Source organism: Mytilus edulis, chromosome 10 (assembly GCF_963676685.1).
Source record: "Mytilus edulis chromosome 10, xbMytEdul2.2, whole genome shotgun sequence".
Taxonomy (NCBI): domain Eukaryota; kingdom Metazoa; phylum Mollusca; class Bivalvia; order Mytilida; family Mytilidae; genus Mytilus; species Mytilus edulis.
Window position 1 is genome coordinate 53080735 of NC_092353.1, and position 24547 is coordinate 53105281.

At 31.7% G+C, this 24547-nt stretch overlaps 1 protein-coding gene across 1 annotated transcript in view; it reads right to left on the reverse strand.

Moving 5' to 3' along the window:
• Positions 1–9411: 9411 nt before the first annotated feature.
• The window catches only part of LOC139492832 (protein lin-12-like), a 34329-nt gene continuing 19193 nt past the window's right edge, over positions 9412–24547 (reverse strand). The window contains exons 10-13 of the mRNA XM_071280985.1: positions 16703–16729; positions 15550–15745; positions 10988–11171; positions 9412–9534 (exon numbers count right to left, since the gene is read on the reverse strand). Coding sequence (XP_071137086.1) covers positions 9412–9534; positions 10988–11171; positions 15550–15745; positions 16703–16729 — 530 coding nt within the window. The remainder of the gene's footprint in view (positions 9535–10987; positions 11172–15549; positions 15746–16702; positions 16730–24547) is intronic.

The window sequence follows — 24547 nt, forward strand, 5'->3', positions numbered from 1 at the left end:
CCTGCTCCACATGTGACACCCGTCGTGTTGCTTATGTTATTACAACTCCGTTAAATAGTCTAATTCAGTAGGTATCTTCGCGAAAATGGAAGGGAGTTGTATGTATGACATAAGGCGCATATCCGATATCATCTATGAAACGGTTATTCCAAAATGGTCAACCAATTCATAATCAGAAAGTTTTAAAATACCATACTTATTATACTGAACGACTTTAGAAACGCAACACTCATTTTGTTGCATTTTTTTTTTTATCAAATCTTGTTTAATTCCCTACAACTATTTTGCATGCTTATCATGCTTCTGTCTCTTACAAAAAATCACTCTAACTTGCCTGTGGTTATTGAACATACCAAATTTTTGAGGTCGCACATATTTCTTGAAGCGAAATTTTGGACCCATGGAAGATTGTTTCAGTTTGTTTTTTTGCTTTGTAAAACAGTTCTTTTGATCATTTGCCTCACTTTAATCAGTTTAAAAATGTTGCATCTCCATTTTGCCAAGACTGAGAAATAAAACACCGAATTAGCCCTTAAGAATACTGCAAACATGAAAACATAAACGTGCTGCAACCATACTGTATGACTTCAGAAACTCGTCTTACTAGCCTTCCGACAACGATACAAGTAGACAAGATTTGTTGCTGGCCATGAATGAACAGATCAACGTGTAGTGACAATGAAACGTCAACAGAATTTGATTATGCAACGTCATTTGCCAGACATGTTTACGGCTGCAACGTCAACTGCTAATCAAATTGCCGAGTGCCACTGAGTACAGATTCATGTCATTAATGTTTCCCATCAACTGAATTGCCAAAGAATCGCCTGATGGAAAACATTTAAAGCCCTCAAGTTCAAACCGTATAATTGCGAAAACCAATTAATGGGTTGAACAAATGCAAAATCAGAAGGTGTAAAACAGAACCCAAAACATGTCAGACAAAATTTGATGACCTTTCTGACAATCATTTTGGCGTTTGTAACAGGCAGTCATCGCTTTTGACGGTTACACATTCATTCAAAAATAACACAAAAATAATCTAGTGATGCGTTTCTAAAGTCGGTCAGTATAGTATAATTATACACGTATGCACTTAAACTATACCTTTCTTTTGGTATCGCACCACGTCATGTTTTTTCGCTGACGGTTTTGCTTTTTCACTGACGGTTATGTTTTTTCGCTGACGGTTATCGACATCTTTTTACCAAATCCATTGGATATTGAATTTCTTCTGATTGACATTTAAGTGTTAAATGCATGTATATAAGTTGTCACATACTGCAAGTAGTGTCAGATCTGTAATACGTGTCTTTTTAATAGGATGAGGGACCCTGTTACGTCAGGTGTGCGGTTTTGTTCGATATGTTTCTACTTTGAATCGACCTGACGAGTTGAAGATTGATTATTGTCTGTCATATTTGTTTTTCATAAATTGTTTTGCTTTAGATTAGGACGTTTGTATTCTCAATTGAATTGTCAATATTTTACATGTCGGGGAATTTTACAGCCTACAATAAGGTATGGATTAGTCATTGTTAAAGGCCGTATTGTGGCCTATAATTGCTTACATCCACTTCATTTGAACTTTGATGGATAGTTGTTTTTATAAAAAGAACGGTGTATGCTTCATATTGCTGCAACACTTGCGATCAAAACGGCTTATATTGTGAAATAAAATTCCTAAATTTATCTGAATGAAAATATAACTTTGAAATTTCCATTCATCCAAAACGCTTTTAGGATTGACCTTCATAAGGAACGTACAGAAACATATGAAGGCAAGTGATATGTTAAATGGTTCTGATCTAATAGACTGAAAAAAATCCCATGATTAATATAAATATAAGATCAATTTTGACCGAAGGAGTTGGAACCTTAGCTTCTTAATCTATTAACCCAGAAAAACGATATGTTATATAATTATGTTTGTTAGTTGTGTCGTTCTTATTTATAAGAAGATGTGGTATAAGTGCAAATGAGACAACTTTCCATCCAAGTCATAATTTGTACATGTAAACCATAATAGGTCAAAGTACGGCCTTCAACACGGAGCCTTTGCTCACATCGAACAGCCAGCTATGATGGACCCCAAAAATTGAGTAGTGCAAAACCATTCAAACGGGACAACCTATGGACAATCCTAAATAAAAAAACGAGAAACGATAAACACTAATGAACCACATAAACAAATTATTACTACTGAACACAAGGTTCCTCACATAGGAAAGGTGCAAAAAGTTTTATTTTAACTTGTTCATCCTTTTTCTGTATTTTTATAGTGTGTATATAACTGTTATTTTTTAAAATGGTACTTCCCAAAAACCAGTTTTTTTTCAAAAAATTTCCAAATACTAGAAGATAATCAATATAATATTAATATAGATCTAACATTAAAAACAAAAACCTAAAATACCATAGCTTTACAAGGTTGCAACTGTTCGGTCATGTAATCAATTGACGGTAAATTAAATTGTATTTATCATATCTAAACACAAGAATAGATTAAACTGTTGTTGTTTAAGCATACTCATTTACATTATGAAATATTTAAAAGATAGTATGTTTCAAATCCCTTTCGAATTTCCGGTATGCTCGTTATTTTTATGGATTGAAGTGTTTTACAAGAACTATCTTTTTCGTCTACATTGTATTTACTTTAGTTTGAACAATTTTACTGTGAGCGCAATCTGTACAAGATCTTAAATGATAAGAAGAAGTTTTACAGTGTTTACAGAAAGAATTCACAAAACAATTTCCCACATGCAAATCATCAAAATAACAACGTAGTCGATAGAGAACATTATGCTTAGCATACATTTGTAGCAACTAAATACTTACAGAAAACGTTTATACGGAAAAACATACTCCTGTTCAAAATGACAAGAACTGTTTGTATTGCTAAAGATAAGATTGACACTTGTACGAACTATACATACATCAACATGATCAAGTATTTGTCCTATCTGTGATATATTACCAATAGATTAGCGACGTTAAAAATAGATTGACGGTTCTTATCAAAATACATAGAATATACCTAATTTGCGAACATAGTCGTAAGTCAAAGAAAGGCAGGGAAAGGCAGAGAAGTAACATTGTTATGAAACATCACTGTAAAAAGAGATGTACATATATTTATACCTTATACATATATATTATATAATATAAGGAATCCTATTAATATCACCTACATGGTATAGTAGTTTCAGGTTATAATGTTTGTTATTATGAAAAATGAAAAAAAAAACCAAAGCGATCGGTTCTATAGCAAATGCACCTGATATTGGATCTCTACATTCCTAGTTTTATTGTGTTCTTTTTCTGGAAATAACCTTAATATTGATATGATAGCTCCTGAATGGACAAGTTAATCCTTCAATTTTCTTGAAGTCTTGGTCAGTAAATTACCGATGTTCAAATCTCGTTTATTGATTGCGAAGACACACATCAAGGAGACAAACAAAACTATGAATGCATCACTCACCTTCCGAATCCAAACTCCTTCAACTATCATGATTTGGAATAAGACCATACGGGTTACATTACAGATAAAAAGACTTTACTTATATTTAGATCTTAGACCATGAAAATATGCCAGACACAACTGATCAGACAACCGATTAGTTATGCTGACTGCATACAACTTATGAAGTGTTGAATTAAACTTTTCTATCTTGACACTCTTTTTGGATCAGATTTTATGTAAGAAGCTCACCACGTGTAATTCAGTTAGTATGCTGTGAAAATGCACGGAATAACATATAGTATTGCATAGCAATATAATATTTCCCACAGAAAGTAACCAAAAGTTAGCGTGCAATAAATTCCAATTTGCACTAGTGCAATAAATCTTCAAAATTAATGACGTCATCAAGACAAAATCTTAGTTTAAACCAATTTTTACTTTCAAATATTATATTGCTATACAATAAAAGGGTTATTTCATGAATATTGGGTAATATTGTCCCTCGTAGAAGATATATTGCACTCACAAGCTCGTGCAATATAAAATTCTACTCGGGACAATATTATGGCACGCCTGAACCACTTTTATAGATAATCCTAGATTATCTCAAATAAACCAGGATTTTCTCAGATAAACTAGGATTATCTCACTTTTTTACATTAAGCTCAGATAAACCAGGATTATCTCGATTTTTTCCAGATAATGCGGGTTTATCTCAGAATTTTCAGACAAATCGGGATTTTCTCCAGATAATAAATTTCTATATTTTCTCAGATAAACTAGAATTTTCTGAGAAAATCCGGGATTATCTGAAAATTCTGAGAAAATTGATTATCTGAAAAAAAAAGGAACCAATAGAAAGTCACGACACATTGGAAGATAATTTCATGGTCATAAGGGATAAGATATAGAGACCATGGTGCATCTATACAGACAGAATAATGAAAGATAAGACTGCTACGGGAAACGTTTTAGAACGTTTAATTTTTCTAAATTTTATAAAAAATAACAATTGATTTATTCAGGATGTACATGTATTACAGGTATATCGATATTAATGAAGATCAGAGGGAAGTTGTCTTGAGAGTTTCTTTTAAGAGAATTTGAATGTAATATCCGTATTTTTCTTTATGAAGATAGTGAAATATGTTACATAAATCTGACATCCGCACAATTAACTAGGACAAATAACTTTAATGTTGAAATAAGTTTAGCACAGATGAAATACATCATTTAGAAGTCCTAAAGGGTTTCCTTTTAGAAAGTTATAATCTTAATTAAAAAAGATATCACGCTCCATTTTTCTTTCCGTAATTTTCTCTATTAAAACAGTGAAATATGGTATCATACATTTTATTGCTTAATGTTACATTTTAGTACTTACATTTTGTATTTTATTAGTAAATTGAAATATAAAGTTTTAAGTGTTTTTTGTTAATTAGATAATCTAATCATGATGATGGCAAATGCCCAATACCTGAAATATTTATTACCTTACAACTCTATTATATTGTTTATTAGTTTGTTATTTAACGACACGTGCCCAGTGCATTGTTAACCATTAAACAAACGCTGTTAACACGGGTGTTTGATCGCCACATTTTGCATTGAATTAGATCTATTTTTTTGCAACTTGTATCTTTATTTTTGTTCTAAGAAAACCTTTCGTACTCAGTGCAATCAGGAGGTCCTGGGCGGTTTTAAGACTTTCTGGAAAATTATTTTAAACCTATAATCGAAAAAGTTACTCATGAGGTCTCTATGTTACTTCAATTTATTTTAATATAAAATACGCAATGGAGTACGTATGAGTAGTGTAACAGCCTTCCATTCAAAACAAAAACATTAGACATGTGCTCTAAACCTGTTTTATTGTACCATGTGACTTTACTCATTTAAATAACTCTGGTCATGTGATTACTGAGCTTTCTGTATTCAATGAGAAATACAAAAGCATACACACATGACCAGAGTTATTTAAATGAGTAAAGTCACATGGTATGTAAATTTTCTATAGAAAAATAATTAGGGGTGTCACGGGGTGTAGCGTGGTGATAGATATACAAAGTGATTGTAGATATACAAAGTGGTGTTAGATATACAGAGTGGTGATTAAATTCTTTTAAATTCGACGTCCAATTGTTTGATACTCAAATCGACGCCCAATGACAATGTGCCGTCATGTATTGCCAAAAACGACGTCCGATTTATAGTAGTCTTCTCTTATCGATGTCCACTATTAATGAATAATAGAATAACAAATTGCTGCACTTACACTTATACATGTAAATGCATATTGATAAATGACATGCGAGTATACTTCAATAAGAACCGAACGACAAAGAAAACTAAACGAAATATATATATAGGGCAACACTCAGTCTTCAACAATGGACAAAATAAAGAAGTATAAATGATAGATATACAGAGGGGTGATAGATTATAGAGGGGTGATAGATATACAGAGTGGTTATAGATATACAGGAATGATAGATATACAGTGAGGATAGATATACAGAGTGATGGTAGAAATACAAAGTGGTGAAACTACCACTCTTTATTTCTGTAATATTTCTTTATTCATCACCAGACTGTATATTTTCATTACCTTGTATATATACTACCAGTTTGTATATCTACCCCTACGTTTTATATCTACTATCAATCTGTATATCTAAAACCACTTTTGACATCCACCACAACGATTTTATATCCATCAACAATCTAACCACAACTCTGTATTGCTATTACCACTCTTAGTACTTTAAGTGTATCTACCACCACTCTGTATATCTATCACCATTCAACACTGTTGAATGTCATATTGGTATAGTAGGATATTGTTGAATATCCTATATATATATACCCAATATTCATGCAAAAACCCTTAACATAAGATTAAAAAATCATATATATATGACGAAGCAAAGGTAAGTTACTGCGGGGAAATCAGATGCTGAACCTAGATGGTTTTGGTGATTGTTTTTGTAGGTTCCTTTTGTTTGTTCAGTTATAAAAATCTGGTTCGGTACTTATACATTTTACGTGCTTCCAAGTATGTGGCATTAAACGCTCTTGATGAAACTAGCCAGATCCAGAAAAGGCACTCCGGAGAAATAATTATAATCCAGTGTACTTTTCATTTTTGAAATCATTTACATTGATTCTAATTTCAAACGACCATCTGAGCCAGTCAGTGCTATGGTAGGGGGAAATGAGAGATGAAGCTGACCTTATAGTGTCGATAGAATTCTGAATATCACTTTGGATATATGACATGTGAGCACATATTGAAATGAGGTTTATTGAGTGATATGATGTCAGCAATGTATTTTCAAGTAAAATGGGGAATACAATGCTAAAGTTTTTCTTTTTTTTTCTTTCTTTTAGAAGGTTCTATATGAATTCTGCTTGAATTGAGAACAAAACCATGAAAACCAAATCGCCCAGTCCTGGTTCACAGTTTGTATCAAGTTGAATACAATGTATTAGTTATAGGAGTCAATGTGATTCTATATAAAAGAGGTACGAAAGATAGAGGAACAGTCACACTTGTAGATTGAAAATAAACTGACAACGCCATGGCTAGAAATTAATGACAAACAGACAAATAATAGTACAGAAGACACAACATAGAAAACTAAAGACTAAACAACACGAACCCAACCAAAAACTGAGGGTGATCTCAGGTGTTCTGGAAGGAGAAGCAAATCCTGCTTCATATGTGGCACCCGTCGTGTATATAAAGAGAGATTTTTTTATCACAATAAACAAGTAACTTTATTTGAATCTACATTTAATATGTTGTCGTCAATATTCAACTTGGAATCTGATGTACAGTAGTTGTCGTTTGTTTATGAAATTTATACGTGTTTCTCGTTTCTCGTTTTTTATATAGATTAGACCGTTGGTTTTCCCATTTAAATTGTTTTACACAAGTAATTTTGGGGCCCTTTATAGCTTGTTGTTCTGTGTGAGCCAAGGCTCCGTCCTGTAATGGTTTCGATTTATACATTTTTATTTGGATGGAGAGTTGTCTCATTGGCACTCACACCACATCTTCCTATATCTATGTATAGTAGCAGGATTGGGTAGAATACAGGTTAAGATATAACTGCAAAATCGAATGAATATTTTGAAGTATATTTTCGATGACTTTGATATTCTACAGTGCTGGTTAATGTTCCTCATCTCAATATTTTTGAAGGTTATCCTTCACTATAGAAATATTTGTGGTCAGAACTAATTGACGAATGTTAATTTACACATCTTGACCGCCTGGCTTAGGATTTTGTGACGTTTAGTTTTTTCTGTATAACGATGTGATATTTTTTTATTATACTCTTATATGTAAAAGTAAAGGAGATCGATTACATAATTTTCTAAACTCTCCTCTTTCGTAAGTGAACGGCTGCAGAAATTATGAAAAAGTTTCTTTTCGATTATAATTACAAAATCAACAAGGTCTTTACATTTGAATCACTGGAGATGTCCAACAATGTGACATCAATCTATATTCTAACAGGTTATTTTTGTTCTGTTTTTGAATTGTAAAGATGAAAAGATAATGCTTGAGCCTTTTTACATTCTTATCGAGCGATACTGACGAGTCTTTGTAAAATCATAACGTAAGTACGTTATAATATTTAGTAGTTAATTGATTATTAACAAATAGCAATGCAATGATTCAAATACAATTTGTGAATGATTTTAATTTGAACTCATGTGGATGATAAAGGATACATGTCAAACGATTGGTAACCCTTTTGGATATCTGACAAATTTTCTTTGAAAGAATCTATGTACCTACTGAAAAATTATCTTCAACTTTGTACTTCGTTTGGACTTTTTTACCTTGTTGATTCAAATGTCACTAATGAGTCTTTTGTAGACGAAAAGGAAGGAGTACAAAATATTCGTCCTGGATTTTATTGAGTTTTTAATCTGATAGTTAGACTGCCTTTTTTTTTTTAAATATAAATTTTCCATGTTATAAAAGTCTTATACTGCTAAATGTTGAAGTATTCTATCGTTACAAAGGGCGAAAGATACCAGAGGGACATTTATAAGCATAATTCGAAAATAAACAGACAACGCCATGGCTATAAAAAGAAAAAGACAAACAGACAAATAATAGTACACAAGACACAAAATATAAAACTAAAGATTAAGCAACACGAACCCAAGGAAAAACTGGTATTTAAGGTGTTCGGAAGGGTAAACAGATCCTGCTACATATGTTGCACACGTCGTGTTGTTCATGTTATTACAAAGCCCGGTAACCACACGATAAATATGTTTTACATGGTTTTACTATTATTTGTTAATATTTTATCATCTCAATGGAAATTCTGCCAGTGGTGACATCAGCAATTTTAGGGAATCTTAATATTTTCTCCTTCCACACGGATATTTAAATCTAAATTAAACAATATCTGACTTTGCGCAGGCGTTATGGATACTGAAATAAGATTTATGATTCTATCTATAAAAAAAATTGATACCAGTTTGACGTTAAATTTTATTCAACCTACAGCCTTCAATTTCAAAGACACTGTTTCAAGTCATGATCACGAAGTCAACCAACAATTATTCCGATGATAAGAGATTAGGGAATTTTTAACGAAATTTACCGAAATATATGAATTTTGGATCTACTGTTAACTTTCTACTTTTTTACTTAGTATTCTGTCTCCTCTGAATCGATCTAAGGCTCAAAAATTTTTTAAGGAATATACTGAAATATTTTCGGAAAGTCATTATGAAAAAAGAGAAATCAACTAGCTAGTACTTCATAAAACATCATTGGTGTTTGAAAATCGTCTGTGTTCTTTGCAACTAACCTGGGTTTTTTTTATTAAGCATGTGCTAGCTTATGATAAGAAGAACAAAAACACATGTTATATCGTTCATGATGTTTATTTAAAGTCAATAAACGATCACTATCCGAAAATACAACCAAATCCTGTACACTTGTGTGCGAATGTAATCTGAATATTGTAACATCCCATTATCTCCCCTGAATCTTTGTTAACCAGTTTGACATCAACTAGTATGTGGTTTCCCTAAAATATGAATGATAATGAGAATTGTTAATCATGAAAGCTGAAATAAAAATACAACTAATCAAATCATTTTAAATAAAGAATATATCTCCCTCATGAAAAGCTCTTATTGTCTGGTTTTGGCTTTACCTTAGGTAATTTTGGTTAATCAGCTCTTTTGTACCATTTGTATTAGGTTTTTGGATATTCAAATATTTTGGCATTGATCATCACTGAAGACATGTTGGTGGTCAAAATGGGTATCTGCTGCAGTATAATGGATACCGTTTATATTATTGCATTTGAAAATTATCAAACATAAAGTAACGAACATACGGATACATAGATATAGGAAGATGTGGAATGAGTACCAATGAGACAACTCTCCATCCATTTTTTCAAGTATTTAAAAAGTAGAAAAATAGTCTACATTATTACAGGGAATGTGAAATAGTTTATATGAAGTGGAAATAATAAACAATTTGATTATTATGCAAACTGTGTATTATTAGTGTATATAAAAAGAAGAGGTGGTATGATTGCTAATGAGACAACTTTCCACAACAGACCAAACGACACAGAAATTTAAAACTTTAGGTAACCGTACGGCCTTCAACAATGTACAAAGCCCATATCGCATATTCAGATATTAAAGGCCCCGAAATGACAATGTAAAACAAATCAAACAAGAAAACAAATGACCTAATTTATGTACAAAAATTAAACGAAAAACAAATACATGTATGTAACACATAAATAACTGACAACCACTGACCTACAGGCTCCTGACTTGGGACAGGCACGTGCACACAGAATGTGGCGGGGTTATACGTGTAAGTGGAAACAAACCTTCCCCCTAAAATGGGACATTGGTATAACAGTTCAACATAAGAACGAACTATAAGAATCATTTGAAAATGCCATTAGATAAAATCCGTTGAATAAATAATCAGATTATGATTGTTAAATAGATGTTGTGAAATATCATCTGCTCCACACAATATGTAGCCTTTTAAGGTCATTAGCTGTGCTTAATCGTCAAAGAAGTAAAAAGCATATTATGACTTTAAGCTTATATAATGAATAACACCAAAACCTATCAAACGATATGCTTAGAAATAAATCAACAAATCTGTATATAAGCAATTTTTGTATTTCGATTCCACTGAAATAACAAAATGGTCAAACATTAAGAAATATCAATTGCAGACAAAAAAATTGGTGAATATGTCAGACAACGTTAATTTTTAAATTACTTGGTATTGTTTGATAGGTTTTGATTTTATTTATAATATAAGCTTTGAGTCACAACATGCTTTTGACTTCATTTGATTTTATTGCATAAGCCTTTTAAAATTCTAATTTAACTTCAATATCATATCTTACTCAATTCATTATCCTATTTAAATATAACAAGCTCTTTTTTTTGCTGTAAAAATGTCTTGATATGTGACTTAAACTTAAGGATGCTTACAGATGAGAGATAAGACAAAATGGAGGGCAATGGTGGGATTGTCCATACGTTTGGATTCAGCGTGTATGTTCCTGCTTGTATTGGGCAAGTGCATGGAAGGTTCTGTTTTTCCAATTGAGGAGGGCATGATAATTGTCCATTGACATTGAATCTTGAACTCAACATACTGCACAAGTCGTAAGTACTGAAAAGTAAGATGTCAGTGTTAAATAAAAAGTAATGGAACCGGTCTATACAAAAGTAATGATTTATCAACATATGAAAGAAAATATCAAATGAACGTTCAATTTATGTCGTAGTTTTGCTTTGGTAAAACATTTAATTGATTTTCTTTAAAAAAAAAAAAAACATTCTTCTGAAGCGCTCATTGATACAGTTTATACTTTTAATTCATTTAATAATATGATTGTGATGTAGCCTTTGCATTCTTTTCTAATTTAACGGTTTTATCGAATGAAAATTTCTTGCAGCGGGTAGTATCACATATATATTAGTATGACTGGAACAATTTTGACGATTAACTCCTGGAGTGGGGGGGGGACTTACTATCTACAAGGTGATAGGACGTGCCGCTGGAATAGGTCACATTTTCAAGCTTGAAAATATGTGAATAGGTCGGGGAAACTATCAGAAATATATGATTAGGTCAACAAAGTTCCCATAACTTCTTTGTCTGTCATCTTTCTTGGTGTTCCCGGCTGTTTTTATCAACCAATGTTTCTCTTTTAGCACTTTGGTATTCCACTCTTTCATTACAGAACATTACACATAATATGAAATCCAAAAAATATAGGAAAAGGTTACATTTTTACCTACGCAATATATATGATAAGTTATACATTTTCAAAATATAAAATATAAACTCTCTCAAAAATGTATGATCTGAAATTAGAACTTGACTTAAAGAGAAATTTTCTGTAACCACCAACCATTTCATATTAGGAGGGGGTGGGGGTGCTGGTGGGGGGTCGGCACACATTGTCCCCGATTTTCCTGAAACTTAGCCAAAACATGTGATCATGTAAAATAGTAAGAAAAATGCCAAACAAAATGTTGCTAAGCCGAGTTGCCATGACAACCAAGTAAAACAAGTTTCTCGTTCATTTTGAGGAATTTATCATGGAAAAACAACTTCTCTGCAGTCATTCGTTATCAATAACAGTTTTTTTTTTTAATGAAATTTGTAAATATGTTTCAGAAACATGAACCTTAACAAACAAAATGGCAATATCATATATAATTTTTTTTTTTTGCTGATTGTTGTCAAAACTAAATAAAGGCAACAGTAGTATACCGCTGTTCGAAACCTCAGAAGCAGAGGTAATTTTTCATGGTAGTTGAGTAGACAAAATTTACACATTTTGCATGAACAGAACAGATATTTTTGCATTCAGCTTTATTTAAGCTGTGTTTATAAATAAAAAGTATCCGTGTTTCTAGTCAATAAGTTATAGCAAAATGATTGGGATATTTGGATCTAGGAAAGTTATGTGTATACATTTTTGGTATTATAAATCGTTTGTGGCTGAATTGCATCTGAATGTACAAAAACATCCCTTTCTGCATGTTTTGTGCAATATTATTGATCTTCAGTTCAAGACACCATCACATTCATTTCATTAAGCATCCATTATCCCCATCACAAAATAGTAAATGGTATTTCCTAAATAATAGAACTATAAAAAGAAGATGTGGTATGATTGCCAATGAGAAGAATCTCCACAATTGACTAAATGACACAGAAATTAGCAGCTTTAGATGACAGTACTGCCTTCAACTATGAGCAAAGACCATACCGCATAGTAAGCTATAAAAGACCCACAAATGATCCGTGCATTCGCTTATTGCAATGTTGGTATTTTCACATTAATGATTTATTTCAACAGTGGAAGATTAAAAACAAATGTTTCTTAGAAGAAAAAAAAATGTTGTGTGTTTAGCAAAATTAAATTTTTAAAATAGAACCGCAGTGCTCCAAGTGAGATTTTCTCATAACATTGGCTAGTCGTCGTTAAACATTTCAAAAAATATTCTCCTCTGAAACTAATCAAATAATAAAACCGACTAGACCAATCAAGACCCCTTTTTGGCCCCAAATTATAGCAATTTGGAAAGTTGCTAAAATTATAAACTATTGAGCTATTTATAAGAAATTAGTAGGTGTTTGTTTGATAAATATGAGTTGTTTTTGACAGTACAATGGACACGTGTTAGGTACTATTTAATATAATCATTGTGTCATGCAAAAATAGGGAAATTTTAGCATTTGTTCTAATTGTAAGACGGTTTTTGTCTAAAATGGAAGTGGTGGCACTTATGTTCAGTCTTAATATTAGAATACAAATATTATATTTAATGATTATGCATCACATATATAAATTTTGTGACTGAACATGTATTCGGCAACTTCCATTTAGAACAAAAACCATCTTAAAAATGAAGTGTAATAGCAAATGTGATAGATTTTTATATTTGAAATTGAAATTTAGCGTTTGTAATAACCAAATCAGTTCAAATCTTTAACACAGACTGATTTGATCGAGTGAAGAACACACTTAAGGGTTTAAAATGTAACATTTTGGGCAACATTATCTTTTTACCGGACTTCTCCTTAAGGGCATACGATACAGTTACAGAAGAGGTAATGACGTTGCTAATGAAAATTGTTATTTTCGCGACGTCAAACTATGACTTATCGGGAAAAGATTCAGTTTTAGACTGATTTTTTATCCTTCGAACTTATTTAACTTGAAAACGAGTTCATGGACCCCTGTTTTTTAAAATGCCATTTGGTTTCATTACGTAAGGAGATTATGTGTGCCAATTTTCATAAATAAGAATTTTTTTAATATGATAAATATACAGCAAAAAAATATGTTTTTTTCTACATTCGTGAACATTTGATTACTATTAAATTTTTTGGGGAAAAAAAATGCACAAATTTATGAGACGGTTTTATCAAATTAACTCATCATAGATACCAGGACTAAATTTTGTATATACGCCAGACGCGCGTTTCGTCTACAAAAGACTCATCAGTGACGCTCGAATCCAAAACAGTTAAAAAGGCCAAATAAAGTGCGAAGTTGAAGAGCATTAAGGACCAAAATTCCTAAAAGTTGTGCCAAATACAGCTAAGGTAATCTATACCTAAGGTAGAAAAGCCTTTTTTATTCAAAAATTCAAAATTTTGTAAACAGTTAATTTATCAATACAACCATATATCAATGATAATTCAAACATATAATTTAACAAAAAAGAACTTGTGTTTATCTTTTAAAACAAAAAAGTTATGTATTTCTGTCGGAATGAAAAATACGTCCACAAATCCTAATTTTGAGCAAATATATAAATTTCAACGTCATTTTACTCAAAAAGTAGCACATGAAGGTATATTTTTCATTAAATATTTGATTTAATCAGGCAAAAAATAGCCTATATGCAAATTTTCAGCAAAATTTCAATATGGGATTAAAACTGTATCGTATGCTTTTAACAAACAGTTCTTCCTTTTTTTGTCAAAACGATTTTTTTTATGAATATTTTGACCTTCTTCATTTAAATATTCATCAAAATTGAAAGTATGCATGATTACTTCTTAAAATGGGTAGTTTTTTTGTTCGTCAAAATATGCATTTTTAAGACAAAATTCAAGGGGACCCGTTACCATGGCAACAGGGGCATAAACAATTCTTTTGTCAACATATTTCTATTTTGTTTATCGATAGCTTCCAACAAACCAAATTTAAAAAAAATCCGAGACTTTGCGTGCCGAAACTTGGTTGGTGGTTACAGAGAACTGCTATTATATTACAGTTGTACCAATTAGTTTTCCACAGTTCACTTTGACAAAATGGTTTTTATGGAAGCTATGGTATGAATAGATCACAAGTAGTGGGTTTAAACCTAAAAACGCATAGTAATTTTAAAACAGCTTTTACTGATCAGTTTTCATCTTGGTTACATTATCTTTACACATATTTCGCTAATTTTTGGTAGGTTAAACATGTTGAAACATAATTCAAAGATGATATTTTAGAGGTCTAAAGTTAACCTAGTGATGAACGATGTTTTTGATGTTGATTTGTTTAAAAAAAAAGTCAGCGGTCAAAATATCATATATTTACTGACTGTTAACTGTGTAAACTATGTGTATTACATAATGATTGCATAACAAAAATATTGCATTCACTTAAAAGATTAATCATTTATCTATCTTTATATACCTTCATTATTAATTTATATGCATTCTTTAGAAAGTAACAGCATTTTGAAGGTTGGATATTGGAAGTAAAAAAAAATCGTATTGTGCTACCTTAATGAAACTATACATTTAAATTAGTGCCATTGCCAAAGACGATTTGCAATTTGTACAACTTTGCATTTTGAATCTGTAAAGTTGCAACGGATTTACATCCGCTTGATGTAAAGGGTCTTGGTAATTTCAATAAACTTCGAGTTGTATATTTATAAATATAATTAGAAATATCAACACAATCTTATCAGTATATTAGTTGAAGTGTATATTCTAAAAATATAAAATCAACAACTAAAAATCTTACCAGCTGCCGAAGCCCGACACACAAGGAACTGGGATCCAGAAAATAGCATGAACATGAATGCTGACTTGAAGCTCGATATGACCGGATATATTTCTGCCCAGAACCAGATGCCCGGAAACTGTAATATTCCCAGGTATGATTGGTGGGTACGGGTTTAACTTCACAGAATCAAAATGTAGTAATGCTTGGTTACTGCCTAAAAAGATATCTGATTTATACCATATATTCGCATGTGACAAGTTTAAAAAGAACACTTTTAATCCAAGAGGGTGTGTATGGGATTCTCCCTCCCCTGAAAACTTGAATATTTCGGACCACTCTTGAATACTCTGGAGTATGCCTGAATCCCGGTCCCCTCACTTCGGAATATTCTTGAATCATCTTTGATTCGATCTCCGGCCACTTAGCAATAATCCGGACTCACTTACCATGTCCAATATTTATGCTACATAAAAAGGACTCAATCCAAATGAAAGACGAAACTCGTTACAATCACTGAATGAAGTCACTTCAAATTGCTAGAAATTAAATATGAATCCAATATCCAGGATTGATAAAAGGGGACGTGTCTTCATGCGTGAAGTAGCTACATGAGATGACATGAATTAGACACATGTTAGAAGAACAATATAAGTCAAAAATTATTTAACAAAAAAACAACCAAAAAACAAAGAAGAGATATATGACTATTCAACTTGCTCTGCATTGAACGACAACATTATTTTATATCTCTTCCTGTGTGACGTTTACATTCTGACGTCAAACACGCGACTTTACACAAGAGTTGGTGTGAATTTTCAAATATTTCAATCTTTTATGGGTTATATAACTGAAGGTATACCTTATTGCAGGAGAGTGTGTATAAACATGAGCAACATACCGGGTTCCACATGTTGAGCAGGATCTGCTTCCAACCCTTAAGCATCTGATATCAACCCTAGTTTTTTGGATGGGTTTGTGTTGCTCAGTCTTTAGTTTGATGTGTTGTGTTTTCTGTACAAGTGTGTGTACAACGGGCCCATAAAGGAATAAACAGCCAAAGAATTAGAGAAATTTGTATACTCTATATGTGTATAGGTATGCTTCATAAAGTGACCTACATTTGTATGACATAACGTATCATTAGAAATTGTTTTAGCAAACATATACTTACTACAATCTGTATATCTAAAAGACGATCCTGTTGAAGATATAAAAAAATTATAAAACAAAACACAAATAAATAAAGGTAACAGTAGTATATTGCTGTTCAAAAGTCATAAATCCATTGACAATGAGAGATACAAATCTGGGTTAAAAGCTAAACAGAGGGAAACACATCAGCTATTAGAGGAAAACAACGCAACAACACAAACAATGGAGTGCAACGAGAACAAATGACATTGCAACATGCATAGAAACGAACAATTATATAACAACTGCCACATGCATGACTTGGTGCAGGAAAACATGGTGCCTTGAACCTGGTTTTGTGGCTGGCCAAACCTCGCATGTTATATACAAATTAAATATACAGCATAAATGACAATATAATATGACAATATAATATGACAGGAATACTGTACAAATAAATGCAAGAATTTACACTCAGGACAATGAGTTACATAAATAAATAGTATTATAAAATAGAATTGTTGACATGTTAACCACAGAATAACAACGAATATCTTAAATGATTTAGAACAGTACACAAAAGCAGCATAAAAAAGTACGAACAATACGTCACACTAATGTATTAACGCAATAAAAATGACGTCACAAATAAATTTATAAAAATATGATATAAATCATTAGCTTTGTAATAATGTTATTTGATGTTTTTTTTATAACAATTACAAACATATCAATATAGAATCGACAATGAATTGTGTAATTCATTGTATTATCTAACTTTGTCGGTATTTCTTCTAAATCAAACAAATAAATCCTGTACATCAAGTTGATTTAAACTAAAATCCTATAAATGAAGTGGGCGATTACTTATCTTTACTTTTACATACAGATAGCTAATTTTTAAAATGGAATAACAACTACAAACGAAAGGATATTAAACAATATCCGATCAGAATTATAAATAAAACATAATAACTAAATACAGGAATGTTGGGTAAACAAATACCGAGACACGTCTTATAGCAATGTGAAATCACACTCAAAACAGTCATATTCGGAAAAAGATCAGATTGGATACTAAAAAGACCAGATGATGTAAATGGTAAACCCCAATCTAAGACGTGGTACTAATGTCCTTAATTAGAAACAGACACATCGTTTGGATCAACAAATTCGTTATGGTGTCAGTTTTAATCTTTCTTCCTCATAAATGTGTTCAAGCAGTTTCCGCAAAAGGAGCACACCTCTGTATATGAAGTCCGTATAGTGTGAACATGCACGAGCATAATGTATGAACTGAGACATGTAAGCAGTATACGATTGGGCAGAGGGTATGTCACTGCTAAGAAACTTGAAATTGATAATAAGGAAATTGGAAACGTCCCGTTTGCTATAAATTTTAGTGTGAAAAGTGAAATCACAAAAATACTGAACTCCGAGGAAAATTCAAAACGGAAAGTCCCAAATCAAACGTCAAAATCAAATGATAAAATACATCAAACGAATGAACAATCACTGTCATATTCCTGACTTGGTTCAGTCATTTTCAAATGTAGAAAATGGTGGATTGAACCTGGTTTTGTAGCGCTAAACCTCTCACTTTTATGACAGTCGCATCAAATTCCGTTATATTTACAACGATGCGTGATCAAAACAGACGTAATGGATAAAATAGTCAAAATATGGTTACAGCAGTCATCCATGTGTTACAATCTTAACCAACAAACACACATTTACAAAAAAAACCACAAGTGTGAAGTCGTCCATCTGTGTCAATATTTAGGAACAGATCAAGGTATAAAACAGTCCTTCCAGTATTAGTATTATGCTTAATTTCAAGTTCACGGATATTTGTGATGTAAGAACTGGCTGAAATGTGAGTTCTTCAGTAATAGAACATCATCAATATGTATGAAAGTAATCTAAAAGAATTTCGCAAGGTGTTTTTTTCTTTTTGTCTTTAATAAGGTTCTAAATGAATACTGCTTCATACGAGTATAACAAAACTCAGCTAGTAGTGTCGCATAATTAGTACCCATAGAAACAACGAATGTCTGTTGAAATATCAGTCCTTCAAACTCAACAAATATATTTTTGATCAAAAGGTCCAGCATTTGGAAAATATCATTTAAAACGTGTATCTATGGTTCTAAATTTTTGTAGAAAAGCTCTGTTTTAATAGATGGTTAAGTCGATCTTTCAATAGAGCATGGAGAATAGTATAAAGCGTTGAAAAAATATAAGTCTTAATGTTGCTGCAAAATTGTAGAGGTTGTGATCTGAGACTATTAACATTTTACCAGGTGTGTAATAACATAAGGAAGTCATCTTAAAAAAATCGAACTTGCTTACAAATTGTGCTTGCACAATGTTGTCAATGCAATCGTCTTTCCTTGAAATCTAATAGAAATCAGATTTTGAAACTTACTTTGTGTAATATACTTCTCTGAAATAAGTTTCGGAACAAAAGGTTTTATCTAGTTTGGGAACAAGGAGACAAGGTGAGCTCCCTTGACACAGAGAACTCGTGAAATATAAGTTTTTGTCACAACAGACGGCTTATTATGTAAGTATACTGTCATGCTGTTTGATACCAGCTACATTTCAAAGACTGATGAATAATTTTATAAATGATAAAGACTGTTGTAATGCTTATATTGATGATCTAATTGTACGTATTGATAGATGGGAACAGCCTTTTTAAAACACTATTTAAATAAAACATAGCTGAGACGGTGATATAGATGTTTGTTACCCCGAAAAAAATAGTAACAAACACGGCGAAGCCAAGGTTGACATTGCTCTTCGAGGGGAACTTTCAATCTGCTCTATCACCCTCTAAGCTATGTGTTATCAAATGTATTATACTTAGTGTCATTTTTGTCTTTTACAGATGAATTTTGTGCAAAAACATTTTCTATGACGTCACGTACATAACAACGTTACGGGTACTAGAAAAATCAACAGTGAAGCAAGATGTTTTATTTTTTTTATTTTGACAGTCAAAATAAAGAATCTTTGAAAATCTTGAAAAAGCATTGGCTTTCATAACTTGATGAAGTAAATTCAATTCATTGTCCTTTAAATTATCGATTTGTGATTGGTCCGGATGAGAGGGTGACATTCAAATTTTTTTTAACCTGCTCAGCCATGTGATAGAGTAAATTAACACCCTCATATAAGCCAATCAAACCATGGCATTTTAACGTAACGTATAATAAATTGAAATGACACTTTTGATGTCACAATCAAATTTACTGTTAAACTAGGTAGGAGTCAATTTAGTCATGCCACTGTTAATTATCTAAGGCAGATAGTTGGTCAATGTCAAGTACAAACTATAATGGCTAAAGTAGTTGCAATTAGCAATTGAGGAACAACAAGTTTAAAAGGTTATGCTTAACACAGCTAAATTATTTCTGGGGTATATAATGATTAGTGTTTGGAAATATTCACAGTTATGCAAACAGTTAATTTATAATTATGGCCATATCAATGATAATGCATTCATCAGACAACAAATATTAAATATACTTACCATGTATAACTATAAAAACAAAATAATTACCAATTTAATAAAACAAAAATCATACATACATTATAACATGTGTACATATACGATTGAATAGTTTTTGAAAACTAAAATATTTACGCGTCTATAAAAGAGGGACAAAAGATAAAACTAATAGATCAAAAACAAACTGACAATTCCATGTCTAAAAAGTAAAAAGGCAAACAGACAAATAATAATACACAAAGACACAACATAAAAAATTGAAGACTTTGCAAAACGAACACCAACAAAAACTAGGGGTGATCTCATGTGCTTTGGAAGGGTAAGCAGATCCTGCTCCCAATTGTTTTTCGATTTATAAGTTTGACTAATCTTCTGGCATTTTTCGCCCCTTTTTATTTTTGCAACATACATTCTAAAGACTGAGCAACACGAACCGCACCAAAATTACGAGTACGATTGTTCCCACTCTAAAATAGGATACGTCGGCCATAGTCGTTGATAAAACAGAGCAGGGACATTTCTTTCAATTTGTCGTTTAGGTTAAATAAGAAAAAAATGTTGGATAAAAACCGCAATTTCTATACGTGTGCATGATAAGCAAATTACGTTGTAAAGGGGTTTAAATACAGCACAAACAACTTTTGCCAAAAGACCAAAAAAAATGAAAAAGTATATTTTAAGAAAACGCATTTGACTAAAAGATCGTAAAACTGCTGACTGCTACTGACGATTGTCAACCAAATTGATCACAAGATCTAACAAATGGACCTTTATATTAATTAATACCAAATAGAAAACAATAATCTTGCGGCATAGATGGTAAACATGTATATACATGCTCTCACTACATCAAATGGAATAGCATACAAAATATAGTTTTAAAAAAAAAAATGGTCTGCAATTTTATGTGTATAAGTACTTAATATAATATATTGTTCTGCTTCCTCTGTTCTGCTGCATGCCAAATGAACATTGTACATTTAGAAAACGGTCATACTGGATAACTAATAAATCAAAATGAGTAACTCTTGTCAAATCTAGGTAAAACGAACAAGCGTTGTCAGATTAGAAAATCACGTCTAAACATTGTATATTTTAATACACGAGTAAAACAGATTATTCTGATAAATCAAAAAAAGAAATCAGTTGGTATAATATATATATATAAAATGACAATATTTACCGCTGTCGCATGTCAATCCCATATAGCCAACAGTGCATGTGCATTTATACCCATGTGGTCTGTGTGTACAAGTCCCATGTGTGCAAGGGTTTGGAGTGCAGTCTGTATGTGAATGAATATTGAAATGTAGGAAAACAAATAAATTTCAAATTAAAACAGTCTTTGACTACTGTTTTCCACATCTTAGTGATAATCACGGATGATTATGTAAGAAATAGTAACGCTAAGTCAAGATTATCAATCCGTAACAAAAAAAGTAAAATCACAATTTAAAATACTGAAATCCTTGGACGGAAATTTAAAGTCAATAATCCAACGTCAAAATCAAAACTTCAAACACATCAAACGAATTCGAATGAATAATAACAATGCCCAGAAGGCATATAAACCTTACATCCACTGCGTCTTATCTATTTAATTTTAGTGTGTTCGTAGATCATATTTTTATTTAAAAGCGAGTCAGTATTCATTTGAGAGTTCATTGTTATCTTCTTCCACGACATGTTCTGTATTTCGAATGAATCAGACTTTAAACATTAAACTTCCATGAAAATCTGTAAGAATCACCCGTTGATCTTAAACAATACATTCCAATTTATGGATGATAACTTCTGACTGACTATTGTCGATTTTACCAGTCGCATTGAATTTGAAATGGTTAGTGAAACACAGCTAAGTTAAAATTGCTTAGTACTTGGAAATATAAAACTAGTTATGACAACCGTAAATTAATAAGTATGGTTATATAATGTATTCATGAAACACAAAACATGGTTTATACTTACGGTCTATATCTGTAAAAGAAATTTCCAAATTGATAAAAAGAACTGATAAATAAATCATTCATAAATTGTAAAAAATTAAAAAACAACTTGTTTAATAATTTATTGCGTCCGAAGCGCTTTTCTGGATTTATCTTCATCAGGAACGCTCAAAGCCAAACATTTGAAATCTGAAGATGGATAAGTACCGAAAATCGTTGAAGAGCTATACGTCAAAAATACCTTTAAAAAAATAGCCAAATTCATTGAGAACCAAAATTCCTGAAAGTTTTGCCAAATACAGCTACGGTAATCTATGCCTGAGGTAGAAAAGCTTTGGAAGGGTAAGCAGATCCTGCTCCCAATTGTTTTTCGATTTATAAGTTTGACTAATCTTCTGGCATTTTTCGCCCCTTTTTATTTTTGCAACATACATTCTAAAGACTGAGCAACACGAACCGCACCAAAATTACGAGTACGATTGTTCCCACTCTAAAATAGGATACGTCGGCCATAGTCGTTGATAAAACAGAGCAGGGACAATTCTTTCAATTTGTCGTTTAGGTTAAATAAGAAAAAAATGTTGGATAAAAACCGCAATTTCTATACGTGTGCATGATAAGCAAATTACGTTGTAAAGGGGTTTAAATACAGCACAAACAACTTTTGCCAAAAGACCAAAAAAAATGAAAAAGTATATTTTAAGAAAACGCATTTGACTAACAGGTCGAAAAACTGCTGACTGCTACTGACGATTGTCAACTAAATTGATCACAAGATCTAACAAATGGACCTTTATATTAATTAATACCAAACAGAAAACAATAATCTTGCGGCATAGATGGTAAACATGTATATACATGCTCTCACTACATCAAATGGAATAGCATACAAAATATAGTTTAAAAAAAAAAATGGTCTGCAATTTTATGTGTATAAGAACTTAATATAATATATTGTTCTGCTTCCTCTGTTCTGCTGCATGCCAAATGAACATTGTATATTTAGAAAAACGGTCATACTGGATAACTAATAAATCAAAATGAGTAACTCTTGTCAAATCTAGGTAAAACGAACAAGCGTTGTCAGATTAGAAAATCACGCCTAAACATTGTATATTTTAATACACGAGTAAAACAGATTATTCTGATAAATCAAAAAAAGAAATCAGTTGGTATAATATACATATAAAATGACAATATTTACCCCTGTTGCATGTCGATCCCATATAGCCAACATTGCACGCGCATTTATACCCATGTGATTTGCTTGTACAAGTTCCATGTGTGCAAGGGTTTGGAGTGCAGTCTGTATGTGAATGAATTTTGAAATATAGGAAACTAAATTAAGTTCAAATTAAAAATAATCTTTGAATTGACTACTTTTTTCAACATTTTAGTGACAATCATGAATGATGATATAACTTATTGTAATGTTTAGTCAGGATAATCAATCCGTAACAAAAAAAGTAAAAAAAAACTGAACACCTTGGACGGAAATTTAAAGTCAATTATCTAACGGCAAAATCAAAAGCTCAAATACATCAAACGAATGGATAATAACAATGCCAAGAAGGCATGTAAACCTTACATCCGTTGCGTCTTATATATTGAAGTTCGGTTTGTTCTTTTTAATTAACATGCTTTCTTTCTTTCTGTATATTTTGATGACGCCCAGGTGTTCGAGTGATTTAGGGCGATGGACACGATTAATTATAGTATGAAATATCTGCAGAAAAATTCTCAAGAAATATCTTATAATCATGTAAAAATAACGGAAGACAAAACAAAGAAAATCAAAAACACAGATCAACAAGAAGATTACTTTTTAATAAAGCATCGAAGTAAACGAATTCAAAGAAGGAACATAGTACGAGAAAAAGAGGATGGTTAAATAGTTACGAAAATTGAAACATATTGGTGGTTATATTAAACAAACAAGACAAAGATTGTCTATACAACGGTAAAAAAAAACCCGAAATGACATCATATAAACTCACAAAGGGACGAATTCAAATCTACCAATTTGAACCGTAAAATGCAACTTTTGGAATATCGATTAACATGACATATGAAAGCGCTTACATAAAACAAACATGTCCATGACGAGGTATTAGCCAAATGCCATGAATACTGCAATCTTAAATTCATATACAACTTTGAAATCCTAACATCATAATTGTTCGTAGTTCATATTTTTATTTAAAAGCCAGTCGCTATTCATTTGAGAGTCCTCTGCTCTCTTCTCCCACTCTTCTCCCACGACATGTTTTGCAATTCGAATGAATCATACTTTAAATATTGACTTCCATGAAAAACTGTAAAAATCAATCATTGCATGGTCTTAAACACTACGTTCCATCTTATGGAACTGTCTTTTTTTCATTTTTAGCCATGGCGTTGTCAGTTTATTTTTGATTTATGA